The sequence below is a fragment of the Rhea americana genome, unplaced genomic scaffold (genome assembly GCF_003343005.1).
Source record: "Rhea americana isolate MKP2758 unplaced genomic scaffold, rheAme1 scaffold_20, whole genome shotgun sequence".
Lineage (NCBI taxonomy): Eukaryota > Metazoa > Chordata > Aves > Rheiformes > Rheidae > Rhea > Rhea americana.
This window is the reverse complement of record NW_028186150.1, coordinates 1,133,377-1,160,374: the sequence shown is the minus strand read 5'-3', so window position 1 is coordinate 1,160,374 and position 26,998 is coordinate 1,133,377. Positions and strand designations below refer to the sequence as shown.

At 41.9% G+C, this 26,998-nt stretch overlaps 1 protein-coding gene across 1 annotated transcript; it reads left to right on the top strand.

Annotated features, from left to right (window-relative positions):
- Positions 1 to 325: 325 nt before the first annotated feature.
- LRP3 (LDL receptor related protein 3) lies at positions 326 to 25,314 on the top strand. Its single transcript, XM_085303757.1, has 7 exons — positions 326 to 3,267; positions 4,514 to 4,561; positions 10,553 to 10,691; positions 18,480 to 18,688; positions 18,968 to 20,054; positions 21,019 to 21,151; positions 21,688 to 25,314. Exons 1-7 carry the CDS (start codon positions 3,225 to 3,227, stop codon positions 22,513 to 22,515), a joined length of 2,487 nt encoding a protein of 828 aa, XP_085159883.1. The 5' UTR covers positions 326 to 3,224; the 3' UTR covers positions 22,516 to 25,314.
- Positions 25,315 to 26,998: the final 1,684 nt, after the last annotated feature.

Below are 26,998 nucleotides of genomic sequence, written 5' to 3'. Positions count from 1 at the left end.
GCGCCGCGTCCCTGCCGCGCTCGTCCCTCCCGCTCCGAGCGGCTGCTGCCGCCGCCCGCGGGGCTGAGGTCGCGGGAGGCGATGCGGCGTGTCCCCGCTCCCCGCTCATGCCAGCCGCTGCCCTCAGGGCTCCCCCCCGCGAGGCGCCGCAGCCGCCGCTGGGGTGGGCTGGCAGGAAGCCCCCCTGTTTCGGCGGGTTGTGCTGGAGGGGGAAGTCGGCGCGGTCGCGCTGCGCGCTGCTGCGCGCCGCGGAAGGGCCGCGGGGGAGCCGCGGCGGTCCGGGACGGCGCGGCTGAGGGGCGCAGCGGCCGGTCCGGCTGCCCGCGGGCGGGCGGAGCTGTCACGGCTCGGCAAGCCGCGGGCGCTGAAGCAGCCGCTCCTCGCGATGCAGTAAACCAGAGCTCTTTTTTAATGATCCCTGGTAGTTTGTGTGATGAATCCTGTTTATTGTCAGAAACGTGCATTTGTGGCCAGACTACCTCTTCGATTTATTAAATATGTGTGTATATATATCTGTACACACACACAGATATTTAATATTAGCAGTTGCCTAGAAAAATGTAGGAAGCTAAAATGTAGGAGTTCTCTGTTTATGTCAGATAGGTACATACTAATTAAAGGAAAAACRATGTAAGAAGCTGCTTGAACTACAAAACACTTTGGATGTTAGTTCTAATGCACGTAGCGTTTTTGCAGAGACTTAAAGGAGTGTCATGCACAGGATGAGTATGTCTGCTGCAATGCTTAGACAAAGTTAAGAAGGATACAAGTTTCAGCCAGGTTTCTTATTTCTTTGCTTTTTGTGGCCAAGTCTGACCTTTGTTGAAGCCTTTGTTATTTAAGAGACATAGCACAATTGTTTTTTACATGACTAATATTGTATTCAAAGATTATATGAACTCCAGAGTTTAAGTGAGAATGCTGCTTGTATTTTGCTGTGGGTAATGGGAAGTTGAAAGTTTCATAGACTTCTGCTTTCCGTGACTTCTAGAATGTCGCTGTCTGGCTCTTGTTTTCAGCTGCAATGTTTTATTCCCATTTCTTGCACAAGTGACAGTTGGGGAGGCTGAGAAGCAGGAGAGGTGGGAAGCTTGGAAGGTACTCTGCTTCGGCGAACCCTGAAGAGCGCAGTGCTGCTTCTCCGACTGTTTTGGTGTTTCACTTCCTGCTTGTCTGTGCTCTCCTTTCGTCTTTATTTTCAGTTCCTGCCCTCTTGCTTCTCCAGCCTTTCCTTTCTTACTTCTTTGTTTTCCTGTAGGCTTTTTGCGATGTTTGGTGTCTGCGTAGACACGCTGCCGCTGGGTATTGCTGTATGTGGCTTCAGCTGTAAGCTGCTGCTCCGGAGCCTGGAACTGGGTCTGCTGCCAGGGTTCTTTCGTGAAGCCATTTTGTTTCTCTTTCTTGAGAAATCCTGGAGGGCGTGGGTCATTGGCAGACAGAAAAAATACCGAAATAGTGAAGTTCATAGCTTGTCTTTGTGGGGAGAGACTGGCGGCTGCTGTTTGGTTCGGAGATGCGAATAATAACCGCTTTCCTCCTTGAAAACCTCACCCTGAGAATTACTTAGCAATTGAAGTGAAGGACGCAGCGAGTTTCCTATGTCGGGTGTGAGCCAACTGAACTGCCTCTGTTTTTTCTGGCTTTCCCATAAATGCCCTSAATTGCTAAGAAAAAGAGTATCTGGAGAACTTTCTAATATATCCTTAGACTTTGACTTGAAAATTTTATTTGACATGGGACAAGTAAACCAGCAGGGAATGGCTGTTACTTCTTTTGGGCCTCTGACACTTAGAGCTGAGTGCTTCTGAAAATGCTAGTTTAGAGTGCTCTTGCATTTTGATTTGATGGTCTTGAATAGAGGGGAAGAAAGATGCTGTAAACCACGTGGTTACTTGCTTGTTGGGGAAAGGACCTGATGTGAAATTTGGACTTTGTTTTAGAGAGCTATTCTTGACTGTTGTCTTAGTGTAAAAGAATTTGAAATGAGGACAGAGCAGCTCGCCCTCGCCAGCCAACAGATGTTTTGCTTTTGCGTAGCATTTTGGGTGTGCGGGGGGGTGCTGTCTTAGGTATCTGCCAGGCCCTCGGCGCAAAGCGGCCTGGAGCTCTTTATCTTTCTCTAGCAAACTGGGACTGCTTGGTTGAGGGTTCTCAGAAGAAAGTAACATGACTCTGAGTCAGCTAATTCCTCCCTCTCCCCGCGTCTTTGCGCTACGATTGCCTCTTAAAGGACACGCGGGCCTTTAGTGAGGCGCGTGCGGTAACCGCTGCGCGGGAGTTAGCGTTGAGTTACGACCCCTGGGGAGACTTCAGGTGGGAAACCTGAAGAAAGGTTGTAGTGTGACACTAAAAGACCCAGACATTTCTGTACAGTGCAAAACAGTCCTTTTGGTTAAGGTGATAATAGTTGTGCAGAGTACATTTATATACTTCCTTTTGGAGCAAAATAAAATATTTTAAATTTCTTAAAATCAAACTTGTGACTTAATCGGTAGTTAATTTCTTTTTAGTCTTTATGATTAATTTACTGTGGTTACAGGAACAGTGGTGCTTTAATACCATGTGAGAAAATTGTGCAATGGTGAGCCAAGATATGCTGCTTTGTTGCAGAGAAATGGTTAACAGAACTAGCTTTTGAACCAGAGCCCTTTCCTGGTGCAGGACTACAGTATTGCTCTGAAGTATGCTTACTGACATTTCAGARCACGTGAGTGCCGTGAAATAAATAATTACACGGCATATTGTTATTATGTGAGAATATTTCTCTGCGTTAGTTATGTAATAGTATCTCCATGCTATTCAGGTCCTTTGAAGGTGGTGTTAATGCTTGTTAACCCAGACCTGCAGATCAAGCCTGCATACGCGTGCTGTCATTCGGTTGCCCTCCTTGCCTCGTGCGTTACTGAAAAGTTCAGCTCTGCAACCATTTAGGGGGAGCCACAGTCGTTCTCCCTTCTATCTGTGGTAATATCCTGAAGTCAGTAATTCAAATTTTCTGTGCTTAGCGATGTCAGGAACAGCGTTCACTTTGATGTGAAGGGCCTGGTCTCAGTCTGAGGTACTTAGCAGTCTGTATATGTGTTGAAATCAGAGTCTGTACTTAGCTGGCTTAGTCTGGCTTCAGGAAGGAAGAAGTCCAAACTGTGAACATCTAGATAAARGTCACTGAAAAACCACCGAAGGCATCTGAATTGGTAGGATTTGGTAAAAGTTCAGATCCACAAATGACTGAAAACTGTGACTGGGCTCAAACTGGCAAGCCAAAAGGTAAAGGAATTGTTCTTAGCGTTTCTGTGTCCACCCCTTTACTGCTAGGTACTTTTTTTTTCTTTCTTTCTTTCTTTCTTTTTTCTTTTTTTTTTCCTTTGGTGCCAAATTACTGCAGAAGGTGCTTGGAACAAGGGTCATTTTTTTGTAGCGTCTGGGCAGTGTCTAAGATGATGGCCTGTGTTCATACATGCTACTGCAATAATAAATAGTATTAATTGTGAGCTTCCGAAGTGACTGTTGGGAACAGAGACAGTTTCTCTTCCTCTTTTCTCCTATTGTTCATTTTTAGTGATGTTTTTTATTAAATACTTGCTGTACTATAAAAAGATTTAGGATTTAATATGTGCAAAATTAAGCCAAAGTGGATGTTGGCCTGAGATGTTGTAAATTCAGTTTTGGTAACTTTTTAGACCTTCTTGATTTGTTCACGTTTTTCATGTTGTTATTAGGCYGTCTATGTGGAACAGTGCTAAAAATGAGATGGTCTCTARCCATTAGAGAAGTGCCTTAAAGACTACGTGGGAAACTAATATGGAACTATGTTTTACATTGACTTCTGAAGTAAAGATAGTATCGCAGAAATATTTTTTTGGCAATAGCACCTCTTACCAAATCACTCCAATGTGTATATACTGGGAGAGAAAACTTCTGAGAAAATAAAGAGTATTTGGAGATTAATTTGTAAGTGTTTTGCAGCATCTCCTCATCCTGCTTTGATTTTACCACTGGAGTTTTTTTGAGAACTTCATTGCTTTTGATTAATCAAGTTAATCCTATTAGCTTTTGCAGTTTGTTTTCAAGGTGACATTTACCTGGGAGAAACAAACTTTGCTTTATTCAGAGGAGAGATATTTGAAGATAATAATCTCAGTAATTATTTTCCAGTGTTTAAGCAGGTAAAGTGACTGGCTTTGATTATGAATGTTTTAGTGTAATCGTTCTTCTGTCTTCCCCAATCAAAACAAAACAAAACAACAACAGAAAAACCCCACAGAAGACGATTTAGAGTAGACTGGCAACTGGTTCTCTTGGTGGCATATTTGAACTAACATTCTGTATTGGCTTTTTTATAGCTACAGTGAAGGATAATAGYTGATTATGTGAATTGTCAGTGTGGATATTGGTGGAAGAGTGCAAATCATTTATATTAGCATCATGGTAAATGTTTAGCAATGGTTAACTACTAACTGCCTCCTTATACCAATGCAATATGTTTGAGCATTATTTTTCTGTCTTTACACAGTGAATCTCTTCCTAACTGGGAAAATAGAAAGTGCTGTTACCTCATTAGGTAAGACACATTTTTCTTATTTATGTTTATCGTTCTTTTGAAGTTGTTGCTTCTTTCCCACCTGAAGACATCTTTAAASAGGGCTGTGTGTGACCTTTGCTTGAGGAAAAAGAGCAACATTGACATTTTAGGAAGTTCAGAACTTTAAGTCTTCCTGGGGTTATTAAACTGCATGAATATCACTGTGCTAGGAAAAAAACGTAACCTTGAGGTTAAGGTCTTAGTGTGTGCTGATATGTTCAGGGGAAAAATCTCTGTCTAGGAAATGTGCCTGGGAATGTCAAGCTGGGAATAGTGGCCTGTTCCCGGGGGAAGTAAAACTGGAATGTTAAAAATGTCTCGTGAATGTCRAAGTGGAAATGCAACCAGAATTGCAGTGCTTGGTGTAATTTCCGTGTCTGTAGCAGTACCATTACTTGCTTGCTTTATTGTGACATTGTAATTGGGGTGTGAGGCCCTCTTAGTGATAAGGGCCTCCTTGTGCCTGTCAATCTACAGTCACACTGATAGACGTATTTTCTGCCCAAAGAGATTGCAACTTTCGGATTAAAACAGAGTAACCGGATATGGAAAACAGAGGAGAAAAGGAGATGGGAAAACACAAAAATAACTGTAAGTCAGTGGGTTGATTAGTGTGGGACTTTGAGCTTCCAAGTGAATATGGAGTTTTGGGAGAAGATTTAAATCAGGAAAATGTAGTAATTTTATGATTAAATTTAGCTTAGGGGAAGTTTAGATGAACCACTAAATTTAGCTTAGGGGAAGTTTAGGTGAACCACTTAGGACACATTTGTTGTTTTTAACGTTGTATTTCAATTCTTTCATTGGAAAAAAACCCAGACTGTAATCTATATCCTGGTCAGTGTTCTGTCTGGATGATTCTTTGTTTTTTTGATAGAGCTTGGCATCTGTTGACTGTATAGTATACGAGTGTAACTTGAGTAATTATGCAGTGGCTAGCTTAGATTGGTGATACTGCTTTAGTTTGAAATATATAACACTCCATCCAGTTGGCTCCACTGCTTTCTAATGCTGCATTTTGCTAGAAACAGGAAGAGATAGATGAAACATTTCACTTTTATTCTTTCAGATCTGTGGAAAACCTTAGAGTATGGTAGCCTTCATGTATTCTTGTCTYGATACAGCTTTGAGTTGCTCTGTCTCCTGACAGTGTAACTAGAATGGGGGAAAAAATGATCATAAAAGGTCACAGCAGTAGTGTGGTTCATGTGTGGCTTCTCTTACCTCTGTATTATAGGTTAGGATAATGCATTTGTAAGGCAGATGACCCTAGCAGGAATCGTTTTGCAGGAGGTGTGACTTAAGGAGCTCTGATAAAAGCTGGGAGGAATGCCTGCTCTCCTAAGCACATCCTAGCAGAGCAGCTCATTACAGAGTTGATCTTTACGATGGGGCAGAGTGTGGTTTCTTTTCAGAAAGCGAGCAATCGCAGAAATAATGAGGTCTAGAGAACGCAGGGAGAGCCACCACCTCCACTGTATTTGTGCAAGCACTTCAAACTGGARAAACCAGTGCTGCTGAAAGGAAGCTGTCCTCCCCCCTGCCATGTCCCCCTTTCCCCTTGCTCCCCTGTGAGCCAGTTTAGCCTGCTGATCCAGTGGAGTGCTAGCTAACTCTGGCTCTGTCTGATCAGCAGGTTGACTCCTGGGGCTGGGCTGGGCTTGCTCTGATGCGGGGGCAGAAACAGCCTGCTGTTAGACTAGATAAAGTGGAGAGGAGCCCTCGGAAAGTCCTTTCTCTTCACTGATATAAGGAGTCTGCRTTAAGCAATGTGTGCATTGAGAGAGCATTTTAGGGAACTGGGAAGAGTTTCCTGCCTATGCTGAGGTAACTGCTGAGAAAATACATGCTGCCAAGCACTGAGTTTTGGAAGAAAGTTTGCAGATGCAAACCATCCCTCACCCTGGAGCAGACGAYTGAGGTGTGTCCCTTGCATCTGGGACAGACCCTGGAGTATTGCAGAAGCGTGCAAAACTGCAGGATTTGTGCTGGGATCGTCCTAAAAATGTATTCCTGCACAGTTTAGTGCCACCAGTGCAAACTGTCCTGTCCTTTGGTTGAGCTGGACCTCTTGCAAAAGTAGGAGTAATACTGTTCATACACTATTTTGAAAACTTCAAGTTTTTAGTAGCGAGTATTTGTGACACATTTAACTGGTGGGGGGAATCAGCTGCTCTTTATGGTAGAAGGAACCCACTAGACACTTGATTATTACAGATAGAATCTCATTAAGATTTATGTCTGCTTGACAGAAACTCTAAACTCAAAACGCTTTGGGCATTAGTTTAAAGGTTTTTTGTGTTTTAAGCTATAATCATTATTAATCTGTCTTCAGGATTTATCTGTTTTTAAATATGCCATCTCAGGAAAAAGATTTTTTGTTTGTTTATTGGTTTGCCAACTAAGTTGTGTTTTCACTCTTTGTACAGAAAGGCTGTAGGAAAAACAGTTGTAGAAGAATTGTTGAAAACAAAGGTTGTCGAATCATCTGTGATGAGGCCGTGTGAGGAATTGAGGATTGCCTCTCTTTGTTTAGGGATTTGCCTCAGATGTTTTGGTGATTTGAAAAGGCTTTTGGTTGTTTTTCTTAAGGAATCATGCTGTCATGCTGAAGCCTAACTTAAAAATACAGTACTGTATGCTTGCATTGCTGTACTGAACTTTCTGAGCGTATCTCTTCCACATCAGAAGTGCAACCTGGAAGGCGTTAGGTACGACGGAGGGCTGCCGTTTCGTGGTGTGGAGTTCAGGCTGCAGTGCCAGCTTCAGCAGTTTCCGCCCGTTCCACAGTGCGGTGGCTGGAGGAAACGTATCTCGCCTTTCGTGCGAGGCAGCGCCTAACCACGATCGTTGGCTGACCTAGTTTGCAGCCCCGTCCCCGTGTTGCTGCTCGGTGCGTCCATGAGCTTCGCGGGCAGCTGCCGCTTGTTGCAGCGGAGGAGTGGGGTGTTGCGAGGGCAGGGTGGGCTCGAGGGGCCCGGAAGGGAGTTGGGACTGCTCTACTGCCATTGAAACCCCAACGATATGAGACTGTGCCCTAACGCGGTTTTTCTGTTTTGTTCCCAGTACTGAGGGCTCTGTTCAGTGTAGGTTTTTCTTTCTAAAAAATTGTTGTTTAAGTAGGTGAAAGAACAACCACTGCAAAAGCAGCGCTTGGATATTTCACCTTGTTTAGCACGCAGCAGCGGTCACAAGGAGGAAAGAGGAGGAGACAGCTGATGAGGAAGCAGATCTGTTGACGTGCAAATACCATAGTAATGAGCACTGATGGGAAATGAAAGGCGTCGAAAGCATATGGCAAATAAGTGAGGTTTGGTAAACATAATAGCGGTTTCCTTCCTCTCCCTCCTCCTCCCCGMCAGTTTGTCACAATAGGGTTAGAGAGCCAGGACGTGCTGTTAAGGTAGTAAGTACATCTTGGTACTTAGAGTTAAGATTTGTGGTCCATTAAAATTAGGAGCCTTTGTAAGAGTAAAGTGGTTGCCCTTTTAATTTTGGATAGGCTAAGTCAGCATGACAGAAGGGTAAAGTCATYGGGAAGTACTGAAAACAACTAACGTGGCAAGAACTGCCTGAAATGGCATACAGTGTCAGCACAGGCCTTACCTTGCTTATGCCCTTAGATTTGCACAGCTACTATTTTGCTGTTAAAATGGAAAATCTTTTTTTCTGTCCCTCCCCATATACTGAAGATGCTAATAGCAGATGTGCAGTGTTAATAGTATTTCTCACTAAAAAACAAACTGTCATGTTATATCAGATCCACTGCTTCCAATCTAGCAGCTATATATTATTGCAGAAGAAAAGTTGCTAGTGATCTTGCTTCCAAAAAGCTGGAATACTTCAAATAACTATTGCTCAGGATTTTTGTAAATACCTCCTAAACCTGAAAAACAAGTATTTGGGAARGGAAACGCTGCTTTACCACACTGATGAACGTGTGAGTAGAAGTGATGRTGTGGAGTCACCAGTGTGTCCTTCTCAGAGTGGCTTTGCATAATTATCGTTTTGTTGTCTATTCTAATACGTGTACTATCAAAAAGGTATTTTTAATCCAGAACAGGAGTTGATACAAAGGGAACAGAAATGTTTGCCATGCTGTTGGTGGAAGCCTCTGGATAGTGCTGTATGTCACGTTTGCTCTGTTTGCTTTGTCTCTGCTGTTTCTTTCCTATTGAAAAGTTTTACTGATCTGGCATTTATGAAATACAGTCTTACCAGGTTCCCTTTTTGTGGTTGTTATCTCAGGGCTGTCTTAGGCTGCTATGATACGCTTATGCAGTGGTAAATGTGTGGAGGAGCACATTGAAAAATGCAGGTTGGGTGATTTTGTGTGTATGATGAAATACATTGAGAACTATAGTTGAAAAGTCCTGTGGTCTTACTTTTACTTTTGTAACTCTGTAATTGTTCCTGTAGTCCAGGGTTTTTACTAGTGTGCAGTATGGAGCCTCTCTTTTTCCAAATGTGGCAATGGAAATTTTCTTGGTTTTGTAACTGCTTTGCTGTAAAAYATTTGTTTGAAAAATGGATATTTTCATGTATTGATGTATTCCRTACATTTTTGTGGCCTTTGAAAGTAGTAGGAATTATGTGTATATATTTCAGTGGAATGCCCTATTTAGAGGGGGAAAATAATGGATTTTTATATGTTTTGCCTCAAGTTACTCATGTAATGCTTTGTGTATTCCTGTGGCTCTCACCTCAAAAGTGCTTACTGCGAGCAAACTGAATAGCGGCAGGCGCGGATTCAGGGGTGAGGGATGCTGCAGCCGGTCCCAGCGTGGCGAGGCCCTGTGCAGGCGGCCGTGTCGTCCGACCCGACTGCAGCCAGGCAGCTTTGCTGGCGCTTCTTCACTTTGTCCCTCCAGTGCAGCTGAATCTGATCCTGGCTGTGATTGGGAAATGATGTGTTTGTGTGGCTACGTTTCAGGCAGCACTCTAAGTATGTGATTATAGTGCAGTGTACTTAAACATATATATGAAAAAGCTTGAGATATAAGGCATCATTTTTCTCTTTGCCACCTTTTGAAGCTATGAAAAATTAAGCTTTCATGAAAAATTGGAAAATTCTGCTGTGATCCACAAGTCAGGCTCTGAATAGTCATTTGTTTTAAAAATAGTTTTAAAAATATTTTTGAAGAATGATCAGAATAGCTATTGCATTACACAGAAGTTTTCCTCTTTTAATCTACTGAGAATGCATTTTCCCATCAGAGCAGCTTTCCCATTTGTCCTTGGAACGTTTCACTTTCATTTTCAAATTGGTTAATTGCAAATTATAATATTTTGATTTGGCTTTAATTACCCTTCTGTTGTCCATAGGAAGATCTGAAAGTGCTTTGAAAATACTGAGCTTTATTTAGTCCTGTTTGCTCCTTCCCCTATCTGGAAAATTTATCTGTGGAGTTCAGAAGGAATTTGGAATACTTAATAATGTTAAATGAAAACATACCACATCGAAGTCCAGCTTACTTTAGTTCCTTTTTTTTTGATTAAGTTTTTTTTTTTTTTTTTTTAATCCATTTAAAAAATCTTCAGGTTTCTGATACAGTTAGGAGAATGAACAAATATCCAGGAATGTATTATAGCAAAATAAGCTTCTGGATATTTTACAGTGAGTATGGATCTCCATTTGCTGAGTGACATACCCAGGCTTTGGGAAGCTGGTAAGAAGGATTTTTGTATTACATCCTCTTGGCAGGTCTGTGCAGTGTTATTGATTGTAGCCTTTGGTGGATTCATGCAAGGTTATTGATCGATTTTACATTGAAATGCAGGTTATGCTTACCTACACTTAAAGCAGGTGTCTTAATTAAAAACCAAGGCAGGAAAGAAGGCAGTAAGAGGATGAAATTATTGACTCATTTGTCTGCAATCCACAGAAATTAATGAAAGCTCTTGTAGCTAATGTGAATTGTTGATTAGGCAAAGCATTAACAATAATATTTTTTCCCTCCTCATTAACAGCTGCTTGCAGTGGGGAACTGGAACAGCACACAGAGAGACGAGGAGTCATCTATAGCCCTTCCTGGCCACTAAACTATCCTCCAGCTGTAAACTGCAGCTGGTACATTCAAGGAGATCGTGGAGACATGATAACAATTAGGTATGGTTCATGATGTTCTGTGGAGATAAAGGATTGCTTTGCTGAAATGAAACAAAATGTGAGCTGTTATATCCCGGTATGAAGCTGTCAGAGCTCCTTGAAGGTAGACTGGTTGAATGCAGGAAGCTGAAGCTGATGGTGCTGAAGCATGATTGCAGGTTGGGCACCCCACTCATTTTGGAAATGTTCTAGCATGTCCTGTAGGTTACTTCTGACATCCATTGTTATACATGTAAGTTGCTTGTAGTCTTTTAATATATTCATCTTCACATTACCTATGTGAGATTTTATTTACCTCTAATAAATGAGGAGTTGGGAAACAGTGATACATTTACTCACATTAAGTAGACTTCACTCTCTTCATTGCCCTTAAATAGGAATGGGTGAAGGCTATAAAACCCAAAGTAGCCTGTATTCGGTTGGACTACTTAAGGTTCTTAAAGCAAAAATGGCTTTGTCTATGATGTCTTGAAATGGTACTATATTTAATTGATAGGTGAAGGTAATCATTGCTTATTGTTACTTGTCAACCAAAACACACACTTTCTTTACTAAATATTTCATTTCTACAGAATTAAATAATAGTTATATTTTGTGGCACAATTTCAGCSATTTCTATGAAAATACAACTCAGAAAGACTATAAGACTGTAATATGTTCTAAAAGGTTTGATAAGAATTTTAGCCTATAATATCAACATACTGTGAATGTGCATAATCTGTGTGCACTAATCGTAGTATCCTCCTCAGACCAAGAATTGCTTATTAAAAAAAAATAGGAAAGGGTTTTTGTTTTGTTTTTAGTACTGTTGTATTTGACACCATCTGCTCGTTCTTTGCTCAGCTGCTTAAAAAGACTGCAAACCTCTTCAGCTGCAGATGCTCTGCAATTAAAAACAAATCTGCTACAGATGGAATAATAGGAGGGCTCCTTTGTCCATTGTTCAAAATAGGAACAAGAGAAAGGAAGTAGATACCTGCCAGCATTTGAGATCCATAAATAGAAAGACGCTTTTAAACCCCATTAAGCCATATTGGACTTGGGGAATTTGTTTCAAAGCAGAGATTGTTGGAAACTCTGAGGAAGCACATAAATGAGACACAGAACTTTGCTCCTGAGAATAGCACTGTAGTTTATGCTGTGAAATCATCTCAGAGCTCCTAGTTAGAATTAGGATTCTCCTCTGCGAACGTGAGTGTAACAGAGCCTGAAGAAATGAGGGAAGGCAGGATGAGGAAACTGGTGATAATGCATGTGTACAGTTTGGAAACGTGCACAGCAAAAATGATTTTGAAAGATTTCTTTTTGAAGAGTTTGTGTTCTGTCACTGGATACGTACAGCCACATCCTGCTCCCATGCACACAGGCGGACAATGGGAGCTATGTGTTTACATCCTAGGGAGTTGTTTGGCTTGTGGGTAGCAGATGTGTTGTGGTGTTACATTTCTGACTATAAACCCACTTGGAATGACTTACTCCAGTGATACATGAAATGCAAAGTGTTAACAGCATCTGAGGATGTCTTTAGATGCCCCAAACCGTTCAGAGAGTTGCAGCCCCTGTAAAGCCAGGGACCTAAGGGAGACAGCTGACTTGCCCAGGCTAGTGCGATGCAGGCAGATTGAGAGATGGAGTTCAGATACAAATATTTTCTTCTTCTTTACTGTTGGGGATGTTTCTTATCCTAAAAATTTGCTGATAGGGGCAAAAACAGTGGCTTTTTTTTTCCCTAGGAAAATCAAACACAATTAGTTCTTATGATAAGATCTGGATTTTGAAAGGTTTAAAAAAAAAAAAAAAGAATTGTGTGTTATGTTACACTAAATGCATTTCTTTTGGTCTTGAAATCTTGATGACAGCAAGACAGCAATATTATGTAAGTTGCATACTTGGGATATAGGAAGAGTCATTAAGGGATAAAGTTGCATTTGAAAGTAGTTTTAATTTCTAGAAAAATTGCAGTTAGTAGTGATTTTTTTTAATAAACCTATTATTCAGCACCTTTCCATGGAACAGTGTCCAGATCTACATTTGAATGAAAGATACTGTCTCCTGTGGGCATGTCCTTAATATCTACCTCTCATATGTTTGTATGAATTTTCTTCATGTCCTCATATTTCTATGTTTACTATTTTAGTTTATTATAGTTTACTTTTTAGAAATCCTTGGAGCAGACTTAACAAAAGGAAATATATTTTCTTCTTGCCTGTGCCTCTCTGATAACTATACATGTTTCAGCACTTTTTTCTAAGTTTGTTTATTTGCCAGAATCATGCTGTTGAGACCTGGGGACAAATGGCGAACTACTGGACTTGAGTTTTCCAGGATTCTGTTGTGTCATTTTGAAATCAGGCAGCCACTACTTATTTTTGCTCTCATTTTCTCTATTTTTATGCCTCTTCTCAGAGGGCTATGTGAAAATCCTGTAAGATCAAGTGAAAATGGGATGGAAATTGCCTTTGTACCATCCTTTATAGGCTTTATATGAGTATGTTTCTGTATATGATAGAAAAATAAGATCTTTTTGTTTAGCAGGTCCTGTTATCTGTCTGTTTGTTTTAATTAACCATGGCATGAACAGAAGTTACACAAACTGCATTTTATTGTAGGAAGTTACAGGACTGAGAGTAAAACATGCTCCATTTTCAGAATTCAGGATAGAGTAGTAAAAATGATTGCTGCTTCCTTAGTGACCCTCTCAAGCTGTTTCTTATGAATTGAGGGTGGAAGAATTGCTTTCATTGACATTTACTTTGTGAAGTGACATGTCATGGCTTTGAAAGCAAATTTTTTTCAGATGCCACCTGAGCTTAAAATTCTGTGGAAAACTGAGGACTGTTCATGTAAAGGCTTGCTAGTATGTTGTTATATGACAAATTAAAGGGACTGCTTCAGATTATCTCTGCTGAACTCAGAGTGTTTCAAAATTCAACATTGATTGAAAAAACTCAGCCATTTATTTTATTCAGCGTTGCAGTGATCCGCTCTTGAAAACCAGACTGTGTATCTCTTGCCCAAGGATACAGAGTTAGTTGGTGCTTGGGAGCTGGGAATAGAGCAGATTCCCCGACTTCCAGGTCCTTGTGCTTCAGTGGTTAAGCAGAAGTTTTTAACGAGCCAATTAAGTCACCAGTTGTTCACAGTCTGCGCTTGCTGTGAGAGGCTGGCAAATGGAAGTGACTTCTCTTGCTTAATTGGCTGGTCTGCTTTATTTTGGGGCTGTTCTCTACTGATCTACCCGCAGTATTTGTTCTCCAATTTTTTAATGAGTTTAGAGGGCCAAATTGCACGTTTATTTACTTCCTTGCATTCAGCTTTTACATCTGCTGGACCTCCAACAGATTACTATTTCTTGTTTGCTTTCCTGATCATCTCGTGGTTGTTCTTTTACAGTTATTAAGAATGTGTGTTTTTGTTGGTTTAATCTGTAGTTTTGTGCCTAAATTACTGAAGCGGGTTGTAGGAAATCCCCAATATTATTTATAGAACTAACATTTTGTAGCTGCTGTGGCTCTTCCCAGTGCACATGGCAAAAAGCGTAACCCTGCTAAGCATTAGTTCTGCAGGTAGCACATTTTTTCGTGGTTACAGCAGTGAATGCGAGTATTTATGATAAGCTGTTCTAATTAAATTCTTTCCAGCAACATGCAAATACTAGAAAGTCAATAGGAAAATGTCATTGTACGGTACTGTTGCTTCATTTGAGTAATCTTACAGGCAGGATATGATACATAGCCAGTCCTCTCATTCACAGGGTGCTCTCTGGAGTCCTCCGCAGTGCTGGAAGTAACCTCTCTCCAGAATCATGCTGCTGACAGAAACATTAGATGATCTTACTGGAATTTTGTAAAAACAGATTTAGTGCTGCAGCCTCCGTGGCAGGGCACGCCTCGGGGCCCGCGCCGCGGTCCCTCGGACACCGCACGGTGGTCTGCTGGTGAGGGTCCGCGGCAGAGCAAGGCACACTTCTCTGCCAGCAGCTTTTCTGCCTCCTCAGTTTTCTCCCCAGACCGCAGTGGTTCCATGCCCAAGTTGTTCAGAAACACCCCAGTGCTGTCAGGTGTCGTGTGAGATGCAGGACGCTGGCCATCAGTRCCCTCTGCTTCGGGGTAGCTTGATTCTGTTTCTTGCTTTAGCCCCCCAAAACGCAATGACTTACGCCCGTGAAGCGCCTCCCTCAAGAGGGACAYGCAGACGGACTCTGTTCAGCCCGTCCTCAAGGAGCGCGTAAGGTGCTCGCACGGCCCTGCCAGGCGGTGGGCGCACGCACCTTCGCCCTTACTTCACCTCGTACGGTAATCGTTCAACCACTGGGCTAGTCTTCTGGACAGGGAAAATCTGYGTACCGGTTTGAGACAGTTCAGCTGAACAACTAAATGTCCACGCCCTCTGTTTGGTGGGTAGCAGGATTAAATTCTTCTTCAGAAGACTAACATCAGCGCTGGACCTAATTACAGGCGATGAAAGAAGTGAAATATTCTGAACTCTTGGGTAAAATAGATCAGTGGGCTATTTAAGGTCAGATCAATATGGCAGAAATATTTCTTACATAAAACCTTGTTTTTGAAAATGCATTATAAACCGAAAAATAATTATGTATTTACATATACACATGTGTATACATGTTTAGTATTTTGTTATAAAGGAGTGTTTTGTGTGGTGAAAGATGCTTGACGCCTTGTTCAAATATATCACATTTTTGGTCTGAAGTAAAATCACTATCAATTTACATGGAACAAAATTTGCTTCTATTGGAGACAGTATAACTTAACAGGAGGGCTCAGGAAGAATTACTATGGAGTGATAATGCCTTAATCAAAGCAAAGTATGTTTAAAATGTGTCCGATTATAGTTTGCATGAGAGAAGAGAGTTGCTTTGTTTTTGATTTTGCCCTTAGAAAAAGAAAGTTGTATGTAAAAATCTTAAATCAAAACTAGGACATCCATATTTCAGAGAAATTGTGTTTATTCAGTGATGTTTCAAACTTCCAGGTACTGGTATGCGATTAAGAGGCTTATTAAGAAAGGAGTTTGTTCTTGTGAATATTCTGTATTGCCTCCTCCTAATATGAAGGCGTTTGTTGCAGTAAAGGCTTCCTTGCGAGACCTTGTGAGCGTTTGCAGGGAGGCTTTTAAAGGTGGTGCTTCCTCGCAGGCGTACGCCGGTTCGACGGCCGTGTACTGGAGCTTGGAGCTCTGAGTTGAGAAGTTTGGGGTTCTGTGCCGAGTCTGTTTCAGATCCACAAGTGACACTGGGGAAAATCTGTTATTCTCTCTGCGCCTGTGCTTTGGAAAGTGGGGCTAAAGCTTCTTCCTCATCCGAACCTTTCATAATAAGCCAAGAACCCTCTTTATTAGCGATGTACTGTATGAAGTTCTCAATGGGCAAGTAGAAGATAATGTTAATTACGTGCACGTGCAAGCTCTGCGTATGTATCCCTATCATCTGCAGAAGAGTGTGAAAACAAGACAAGTGAGTGTAGCTGATCTTTTTGTACTGTGTGCATCTTTTTCTTTTTTCTAGAAAGAAATGCATTTTAATATAAGGTGCAGACAGCTTATTAGAGACATTCTCCCCTTAGATGTCTGCAGCTGGTGTTATATAACAATACTGATATGTAAATTATTGACRTGATAGACAGTAGTAGCTTTTTTCAGCAGAGTGGGGAAAGAGTGGGCCGTGACACTGGRGGAGTGTTGACAACCCGGAAGGACAGGAGAACAAACTGTTTAGTTCTTTAAGGTTGTTCCTGGTATATCTAATGGTAAAAGTAAGAGATCAAAAAGATCTAGTAAATGATCTCATCTGTCTCACCCAAGCCAGATGATTTTTTTTATTTGATATTTTTATTTGTGTGTGTKTGTGGTTTTTTTCCTCTCAATTCTGAGTTTCCATTTCTGTATAGAACCACTGTTCCCTTTTCTTACAAAATTTGTTGCTGGGCAGGTATATAATTCCAATGCTTATATAAAAAGTCTTGATGGCAAGAAAATCCTAYAGATAATCCTCTGTGTAGATGATAGAAACCTTTTTTTGATTCTGGTGCCAAAGTGAGTTACAGAAAGCAAAACCAACATGGTAGCTCAGCAATGCTGTCTCAGATCTCTTGCAAGAGTTGACACAGTGCCAGTAATTTATTACAGCTGCTCTATATAATTCCTTTTCATGATTTAGTGGCTGCTCATACACTTTCCTGGTCATTAAAAAGTTTTTTTGCAGAACACCTGGGACAGAGATACTCTCTAATTTATCTTTTTATGGTTGAATGCCTTAGTTTTTTCATCCTGACTGTGAAGTCATCTAGAGCTTATCTGTTCATTTCAGAAGCTTGATGAGATCACTTAAAGCAAAGTTATTTCACCTATTCCCACATATGTCACTTCAAGAATGTTTCTTCCTAGTTAGGATACATACAGCGTAATGGGAGCGTTAGAAAAGAGGAATGACACTTTTGGGTGGGTTGTCCTTGCCTGCACATATGTTATTAGATATCTCTCAATTTTCATTTAATTTAACACTTTTAGTGTCCTCTTACTGTTCAAGAGTTTTTAAGCCAATATGTTTGGCAGAAGCTACAGGTGTGTAGGTTAAAACTCCTGCTTAAATGAATTGGCTAGTTCATGTAGTTGCTGCTCTTTCCCTTTCACCTTCAAAGGAAAAGATCTGGCAGGCTTTTGTAACTGTCTGTGATACCAGAAAATTCTCTTTCCATTTATCTTTCTCATAGATTTCTCTTTTGCGTAATATTTTTGTGGAAAGTGGCCTCTGTTTCATAGGAGTATTTAAACCTTTCTGAAATTTCTTTCTGAGTGTTTGCATGGAGTATGCAAAAACTTTTAACATGCTTGTTTGTATAGCTGCATTATGTGGAAGAGAACCAAAATACATGCGAGTGTCCTTTCATAATGAGATACGCTTCTCTGTGCGTGGCTATTGTCATTGCAGATTACTGAATGTAAATCTAATCTGTGTAAACAGACTGAACAAATATGCTAGATGGTTCTTGAACCACAAGTTGTCATTTGGTTGTGTTCAGTGTCCTGTAAAAAATTTGGTCACTACTTTGCCTTAGGCAGGCTACTATTGAGTAGCCATCGGGTTTGAGCTGGTGGAAAGGCTGAATGTTTGACTGTAAAAGGTTTTAGATTTGTTTACTCTGGACTTGCATTCCCAGGAAAGGAATATTTTAGCCTTTCAATTAAAAATCGTGGTGTTTGAGAGATTTTTATGGTTCCGTTTCCATTCCTTGCTGTCCTCATCTCCTCTTTTCCTCTCCCTGCCTATCCATAGCTTGAAGAACCAATTTTGTCTTAATTTTTGATCCCCTGAGGAGTCTTTGTACTGCTCCTTATTGCTTTTTGTTGTGTATTTTCCCCCAACCTAGGACAGTTGTCTCCCCTTCCACAGATCTGTAATTTTTAAGGTTGGAAAAGAAATCATTTAATCTACCTTCTACATAATATGTACTAGAATTTTTGCTTTTACTCATGGCTGTGTTTTGGGAAGCATTTTTTTTTTTAAAAATGCTTTGAGTGAAAGAAGGATTTGGAGTTATTTGGCATACTGTTTATGCCTGTGGGATGGGTCTCTTTTGAAACAGGGGAAATTTAACTGGTGTGTTTACATGTACTCAAGGTACTGTAGGTGTTTTATTGTCTTTGAATGTGATCTCTTTATGTCAGTGCTGCTTGGTGCAGAAAGTCAACTGTTACAGCCTGTTCTTTTTTGTTTGACTTTGTTCCAGATATGTTCTCTTTGTTACTTGTGTTTTCTTCTGTTTCTAACAGTTTTAAGAACTTTGATTTGGAAGACTCTCAGAAATGTGCAGTAGACTGGCTGATGATTGGCCCGTCTTCCAAGAGGGAGGAGTACAAAGTGTGTGGATCTTCCATACCTCCATCTTTCATTTCTGCAAGAGATCATGTTTGGATATTTTTTCACTCCGATGCATCAAGCTCAGGACAGGCTCAGGGATTTCGCCTTTCTTATATTAGAGGTAAAATTTTACAGTTTCATTGGCTTCACTGATACATTCTCTGGCAAAACCAGAAGATAATATTTTTTGACAAGGGTCTTGTGCCGATCTTGATGACTGTAAGGTGTTAGCCATGGTAACATTGATATTTTTTCCACTTGGCTTTATTTCAGTATTTCTGAAGCATACTGGCCTGACAGATTGAATTGTGATGTGCAGGGGTGTAGATATTTAAAATGTGGCATTGGACGTTTCTGAAAGTTTCAATACTGACTTTCCTCCTCTCTCCCTCTTTCGCAGGAAAAATAGGTCAGGCTGTTTGCCAGCCAGACGAATTCCGCTGTGCAAATGGAAAGTGTATTCCCAGTACTTGGAAGTGTAATTCCATGGATGAGTGTGGGGATAACTCGGACGAGAGAAATTGCACTGTCCCTCCAACAGAGCCTCAATCCAGCATCTGTCCCTCAGGAACATTCCAGTGTAGTGTAGCCCATTCCACCAAGTGCTTGATGAATGAGCTGAGATGTAATTCAGTCAAGGACTGCAGTGATGGTTCGGATGAAGATAATTGTCCTGATCTTTCCTGTGGTAAAAGACTGGGTAATTTTTATGGGTCTTTTGCTTCCCCAGATTTGTTCCGTGCTGATCACAGCAGAGCAGACCTTCGTTGCACGTGGTACGTGGACACACAGGATAATCGACATGTTCTGTTGCAGCTTGATTTACAGTTAGGCTACAATGACTATGTAAAGGTGTATGATGGCATTGGAGAGAGAGGTGATAAATTAATGCAAACATTTTCATATCACAACAACCGGCATTCGGTGAGTGTGGAGTCTTCAAAGGGCCAGCTCACTGTCTCATATCATGCCCGTTCCAAGAGTACTGGCCATGGATTCAATGCAACCTATCAGGTGAAAGGATATTGCCTTCCTTGGGAACACCCTTGTGGAAGTGATGAGGAGTGTTTCACTGATAAGCAGCATTGTGATGGCTGGTGGCACTGTCCAAATGGCAAAGACGAGGAGAACTGTCCTGCTTGCCAGAAGAATGAATACCCATGTGAAGGAAACAGTGGACTTTGTTACTCAATACTTGACCGATGTAATAACCAAAAGAACTGCCCAGATGGCTCAGATGAAAAGAACTGCTTTACTTGCCAGCCAGGAAACTTCCATTGTGGTACAAATCTGTGCATCTTTGAGACTTGGCGCTGTGATGGCCAAGAAGACTGCCAGGATGGAAGCGATGAACATAACTGTCTGGTGATTGTTCCCAGGAAGGTCATCACAGCTGCTCTAATTGGGAGTCTCGTGTGTGGCTTGCTGCTGGTGATAGCACTGGGCTGTGCATTTAAGCTGTATTCTCTGAGGACCAGGGAGTACAGGTGAACATCTTACTCTGGTGATGCTTTAATAGCTGAGGCTTTTATTCATTTATTTAAATGTATTATCCAAGAGAACTTGGATAATACAGTGAAATTAATCCAAGGAATTGATGACAATTAGTCACTGCACTGGGCTTAGAGAAGAGTAATCTAGTTTTTCAGAAGTAGTGGAACGTCAGCTCTTGTGTGTGCCACTGCTAATGCTGTGTTTTAAGTATTTGCTGGGCGCATCAGTGTGAGCTCTCGCCTGTATCTCAGTGTCATTGGCCTTGCTGTGTAGGTTGCATGTGTTTCTGTGCCTGTCCTTTGAATATTTGTGCAAGCATGTTTTTTTCCTTTAGGAGAAAGTGGTGAGGGACTTTCTGACTCCTGTCTCTTTTCATATCCAGTAGCTCTCTGCTGTGTTGCTGCACCATTTGTGTTTTCAGCACAATGTGCTTTACATCCTCTCCTGGATCAAATCTGACTAAGAAGCTAGAAGAAGCTGCAGTGCTATGCTGGGAACCTTGGTGGTGCCGGGCTTCTGGCAGGAAAGCCAAAGTTCTCTGCAGCTGCAGGCCTGCCCCTGTTGTGTGATTCTTTCCAGTTCTTAATGTTGTATTTTCCAAAAATAACCTCTGGATCCTTGCTGAACAAGCTAATGCTGTTACTGGCCTGAGCTGGAACCAAAATGGAAAAACTTTCATAAGCACAGAATCCAAGTTGGAACTGCACCAAAGAGTTTGCTGGTTCGACTCCCTGATATTTATCCTTTACTCTTACTCCTTTTACATACTTTACTATCTTTGTGATAAGATTTTTCCCTGGGTCTACTTGAGTGACCTTTTCTTGTTACTATGAATTCCTCTGCACTGCTTTTGTTACATTAATGTAGGGAAGGTAGGACAAAATGACTGCTACTGCGCGCACTCTCTCGCGCACTCTCTCTCTCTCTCTTTTTTTTTTAATCTGGTTCTGTTTCCAGGGCGTTTGAAACCCAGATGACACGACTAGAGGCAGAGTTTGTACGGCGGGAAGCTCCGCCTTCCTATGGGCAGCTGATTGCACAAGGACTTATCCCACCAGTTGAAGACTTCCCTGTGTACAATGCGTCGCAGGTATGGAGACATGAGTGCAAATGAATCTATGAGCAACCAATCTACTATAAATTAGATGAAGTCAGYCTGGAACTGTGTTCTTTTAGTAGTGAAATTGTGTTACAGAAGTTCCATAAAAAAGAAAAAAACGTAGTATGTTTTACTTTGTGGTGAAGAACCACAGTTATCTGTCTAAGTGTTGTGGCTACTTTTGAACACATTAAGTGTATTGCTGATGATAGAAGACTCAGTGCTCTGCAGTCTGGTTCTTTAGTGGTGATCAGATAGGATGAAGGGGGCATCTTGCTGGCAGATAAGTAGAGGTTAAACTCAAAGAAAACTCTTTAAGGATAGAAGTGTGGGTATGGTAAGGGTTTTGGTAGGGGCAGAGTGTCTTTGGCGGCTAGTTTATTGGAAAATATGCATTTAATAAGGAAGATGATAGATTAAGTATTCTGGTAAAATGTGAGAAATTAGTGGATTAGTGGAGAGAACAGGCTTTAGGGGAATTCCTTTAAATTTGTGTGAAACTATAGTTTGTTGTATCTGTATTACAGGCTTCTGTGCTGCAGAATATTCGAACAGCCATGAGGAGACAGATGAGACGTCACTCGTCAAGACGGAGCTCGTCTCGAAGGCGCTTAGGCAGGCTCTGGAACAGGCTTTTCCACAGGCCGCGAGCGAGGGGACAGATCCCCCTCCTGACGCCTGCCCGCACTTCCCAGACTACGCTGGGTGACGGCATCATCAACCATGCTGATGGAATCATCAGCTGTGCTGACGGAGCTGTTCGGAGCCCTCCGCCTTCCCCCGCAGGACCTAATTTAGAGACAGATGCCGCTGGCCAGGCCAGGGGCCTACAAGAAGCTGGATGCAGCAGCTTGCAGCCAGAGACTGAAAGCACAGAACTGTCGCCCTCTGTCTTACCTAGTAATTGCACAGCTGCACATGCAGAGCCCGAGACTGGACACGCTGATAAGYCTTTAGGTGCTGAGACCTCTAGCAGTGAGCTTAAACAGTCCAGCAAAGTGGAATCAGGAAAGGCTTTCAGAGATCCTTTGTCTGAAAGTGTTACAGAAATGATCCATGGAGGGTCAGCATCCAGAAGGACTGTCCCGGAGGGCAGTAGTTTAAGTAGAAGTCATCCGCTGAGTGAAGAGCCATGTAGGTTACCCTTAAAGTGGGAGTCTGCTTATTCAGACAGCCCTGTGAATGTTCATATCCAAGTGGATGGACAAAACCGATGTTGCCCTAACTCGTATCGGGAGGAGCCTTTGGGTATTCGTGCGGCTTGTTGCCATTCTGTGGAAGTGCCAATGTTAGAGTCCTCTGCTCGCCTCTCAGAAATCAATACCAGTGATGATGAATCTTTACTTGTTTGCTAATAAAATTTTCTTCCAGTCCTGTAGATTTTGTAACTTCATTGTTTGTATGACAGTGCACTTTGATTATTGGTGGTAAGTCTGTGCTCTCGACTTTGTTAAAACCAGTGTGCTTTAATTCCCCGGGGAGTACAATACAGGACTAAATGGGACAAGTTTTTGTCTTTGTTGCTATTCCTGAAACTCCAGTGGGGCAGAAATAGGCCAGTCTGTGATATTAGGGGCTAGGAGAGCAAGAATGTGTTACTGCAGTTTGGAGGCATGTCCATCCTCTGTTACTTCTGTGCATTTATTCACTTTGCATTCAGGGAATTTGTGTTTCTTCACTTTTTCAAAGTGTTCTTATTGAAATTAGAACTCTGTTGGATCCTGGGGTAGGCACCAATCGTTGTGACTGCTAGTACTAAACTGGTAATAAAATGTTGTCTTTTCAGACATCATAATTAAAACTTAATAATATTAGTTAAAAGGGTTATTTAGGAGGAAATAAAATCCTTGTAGCTTCCTCTTTTTCTCTTACAGAAATCTCTCCCTTCCTTTCCTCCCTTCAGAAACATTCATATGATGGCTGCATGTACCTTGAAGCATCCACTATTACCAAAGTTTCTTTATAGAATATGCAGAATGAAATCAGGCTTCCTCTCTGCTATAACTTTGTAATAAGAGATTATCTGTGTTCAGAATAAGTGGAGTGCATTGAACCCCATTTGCAGCAATATTTCTTTTTATATTGTCATATGTTACATTATTTTCATAGTGATGTTGTGAAGGTTGAGGTATTACTTATTTCCTCCCTGCCCTCTTTTTTCCCCCTCTCTGCTTCTTTTTTCAGGGACTTCTATGATTATACCACTTTGTGTGTGCCCTGAGGGATACTGAGGCTTCACAGCTCCCGTTGGCAGGAAGCAGTGAGCACGTGGTAACCGTCAGGATCAGACTTTTTATTTTGAAGCATAATCTGCTACCTGGGTGCAGATCTATAAATCATTTTATTAACAGCTTTTATTTTTTTTAAAACTGAAATAGATGGGTGTGCRTGTGTGTGGTTTTTTTTTAAGCTGACACTGTGGACTTTGCAACACTTTAATGTAAACGGGTGCCTTTTTGTTTTTTAGAGTGTAATTAAAAGCAAGCAAGCATTTTAGCTGGAGGAAGGGTGACTTTGTGTAAATAGGAGTGACTCGGTGCAGAATGGCAGGATGTTACTGTGTGACGCTCGGCCCTGTTGCGACGGATGGGGCTCTGCCATTGCTTTACTTTTGGCCATGTCCTGGAGGGGACTCTGAGTTAATTTCCCTGGGATGCTTTGTACAGAAATCAGCAAGGAAGTTAACGATGTTGCTTCTCTAAGGATCTCAGTGCTCTGAAGCTGATCTATTGCTGTAGGAATTCAAGCTGCCTGAAGCTCTTGAACTTGTAAAGCTGTGGTAGACTTTGTCATCTGTAGAACTGGGCTCTGCTGGCCACAGGTCCCTTGTGAGCGTAATGGGAAATAGGCTTTTGCAACGAACAGTAAGTTTACGTCAGTCAAAGATGTTATTCCTTCAAATGGGCTGGATTTTTGTCCTGCATCTTCTACTGATCTCCCTTTGGGAGTTCCTTACAAAGAGCAAGGAATAGGCCTTTGGCTTTACCAAAATATAATTCAGAAGAATTACATTAAATTGCTTTTTTTTTCCTGTTCAGATGCAAATTGTTTTCATAGTGTGTGTGTTCCAACAGCAGAAGATTCAAATTCTTTAAGAGCATTAATAGGAGGAAAGGGTTGTGGCAAAATGCATAGTGAATAAGAATCACAGTTACATGAAACAAATACTCTCACTCTTTTTTTTCTTCCTAAGTGTTTTTGTGATTGGGATTCATTACATCAAAAGAAATGTAATTTTAGGAGAGATTTTACTTTCATAACCTTTGTAAACATTTTAGGTACATTCCATCTTTGAAAAGGTCAAGTACTGTAGTCATTACACTGCCCGGGCAGTCTGTGTCTAAGGCTACAGATTTTAGGGTTTTTTATTTTTTTGTTTTGTTTTTGTCTAAAGGTAATTTTAAATGCAGAGAATTGTATTTATAAAATAGTAAACTTAATTGGAAGGAAGATTATATTTCAAGGTTAATATTGTGCAGATATGAAGGACCTTATAAATAAGTGTATATCTAGTTCTGTTACAGAAATGTATTTCTATAATAAAATAACTTTGATCATACTATGCCTTAAATTATTATCACCACTGTAAGGCTCTTACAATTGAAATACATGCTTCAAAATGCTATTATATTTTGGGTACAGCTCTGAATAGTTAACACTGTATTGTAGTTTAAAATGTGTAACTTCACATAATTTTTCATATACATACTTTGTGTACAGATCCATTTGATAATTCAATGGAAATTTCAGTGAGAAGATTTTATGTTAGAAACTTGCACAGATCCAGGTTAATGAAAATTCGATGCTTGTGTACAGAGATGTTCACAACCCTTGAAACTTAGAGCCCTATGTAAATGAGGGAGATGTCTGATGCTTTTTGTAAGCACGTAACTTTTGTATTCTGCAATAAATTACTGTCTGCTGCCTCCCCAAGCCTGTTCCTTAAAGGGAGGAGCCGCACATCTACTGTTAGTTTTGCAGGAGCAATCTGTGCACTGCGCTGTGGGCACAGGCAAGGTGCGCGTTACAGCGTCTGCCTTGTTACGGCTACCCTTTCTCCAGCCTTTGAGCATTAAACAGTGAACCATCCTGCCTAGGAGATCACCTACGTTCTGTTTCATGTTAGCTGTCTCCTTATATTCAGAACTTCAAAATATATATATATATATAATTTATATAGGGGAAACTGCTGCTATGCCAGAAATGTAAACAGGAAAGTTTCATCGTTCAGATTTCTTTGTTCGGCTTGAGAGTGGAAAATATCATCCCCTTTTAATGAGTGTAAGACCTGAAGTCAATCAGCTGCTCAGGAAAATTTTTTCCTAAGTAGTGTGTGCACACACACGCACACATGTGTGCACACACACATACGCACACCCTCTAAAACCTTCCTGCACAAACAGCCTGGAAAACCTAACAAAAAATACCTGAATAAAGAACAATCCCTAAACTTTTCCTTAGTTTAAGAAGAACAGAAGTTCCTAGGCAGCAACCAGGGAACTGACTCTTACGGATGTTTTTCTTACTGCTATTAAACGATTTGGAATATTTCTGGGTTTGAGGTTGTCATTTTCCAGTTTGCGTATGACTCTGTATCTTCCTTAAACGAAAACTTTTTTCCTTCTGTTTTCTGCTTTGCTTTTTATTTACAAACTAATTAATTGAAATACAACCTTTTGCCATAATGTATGTACACATATAAGGCACACTGCTTACCAGGGTTTTCTAGTTCTTGGACAGTGATATTAAGCAAGAAAGATGCTGGACATCATCATACTTTGCTCTTGATCTCATTATTAATTTTTAATAAAATTTCATATGCTGAGAGGCCGTGGGTTACTGACTGTCACTCAAACACCAAAGATTAAAGGTGCCTGGAGTGTATTTGCACAGTCCCCGTTTGAGGGGACTCACATTTGGATGTAAATGTGAGCGATGGTCTTTGCTTCTGGGCCGTGCCGGCCCTCCTGGGCGCTCGCGGCGCGGAGGAGGCCTGGGCTGCCTGCGCCCGCCCCGCGCGGCCCCGGCCTCGTGCGCCTTCTCTGTCCCCTGCCTTCTCTCGCTACCTTTTGTGTCGGGTCTTAAAGGGAAATTTCGTTTTGGCCTCGAACGTAAACCGCCTCTCTTGGCCCGTTCTGAATCCTTTTCCTTGAGTTTGCCCTTTTCGCTTGCCCAAGCGCGGAGGGCGCGTTCCTTGCGTAGCTGACGTTGCAGCGCTGGCTCGGGCGCTGAGGAAGGAGAGGAGAAGGGTTTTGGTTTTGGGGTTTTTGGTGTTTTTTTACCACGCGGCGGCTTTGCTGTTCCTGCGAGCGGCGGTCGGGGCAGGGGGCTCCAGGGGTGTTTCCTGGCGGGGCGCGCGCCGAGCCAACGCCGCRGCGCCGGAGAAGCGCGCGTTGTGAACGAGGTTAACCCTGTTGTTATTTAATGTCTCCACTTGGGAAATGCTTCGTTATCTCTTAAAAAACTCCTCAGCAGCTCAACAGCTGCGAACTTCTTGTCGTTTTCTGGTTGGAGCAAAAGAGCCGGGAATCGAATGTGTTCTGTCTTCGAGGTTTCACGAGTTCGCAGATGAGAGTGAAAAACGAGGAACCCTCTGGCAGCGTGCCCCGCCGGGACGCCGCTCGCGAGGCGGCAGCATGCCCCGCCGGGACGCCGCTCGCGAGGCGGCAGCGTGCCCCCCCCGGCGACGATCGGTCTGTGCTGCTGAGGCTCCCGCGGCGGGTGAACGGGGAGGGGGTGGCAGCCTGCACCGACCGCGCTGGGGCTTTCAGCCTTGGCCACCGCTGCGTGAAGTTTCGGCCGCCGGGAGCAGGGCAGGGGCGCCGCAGGCCTCGCGTG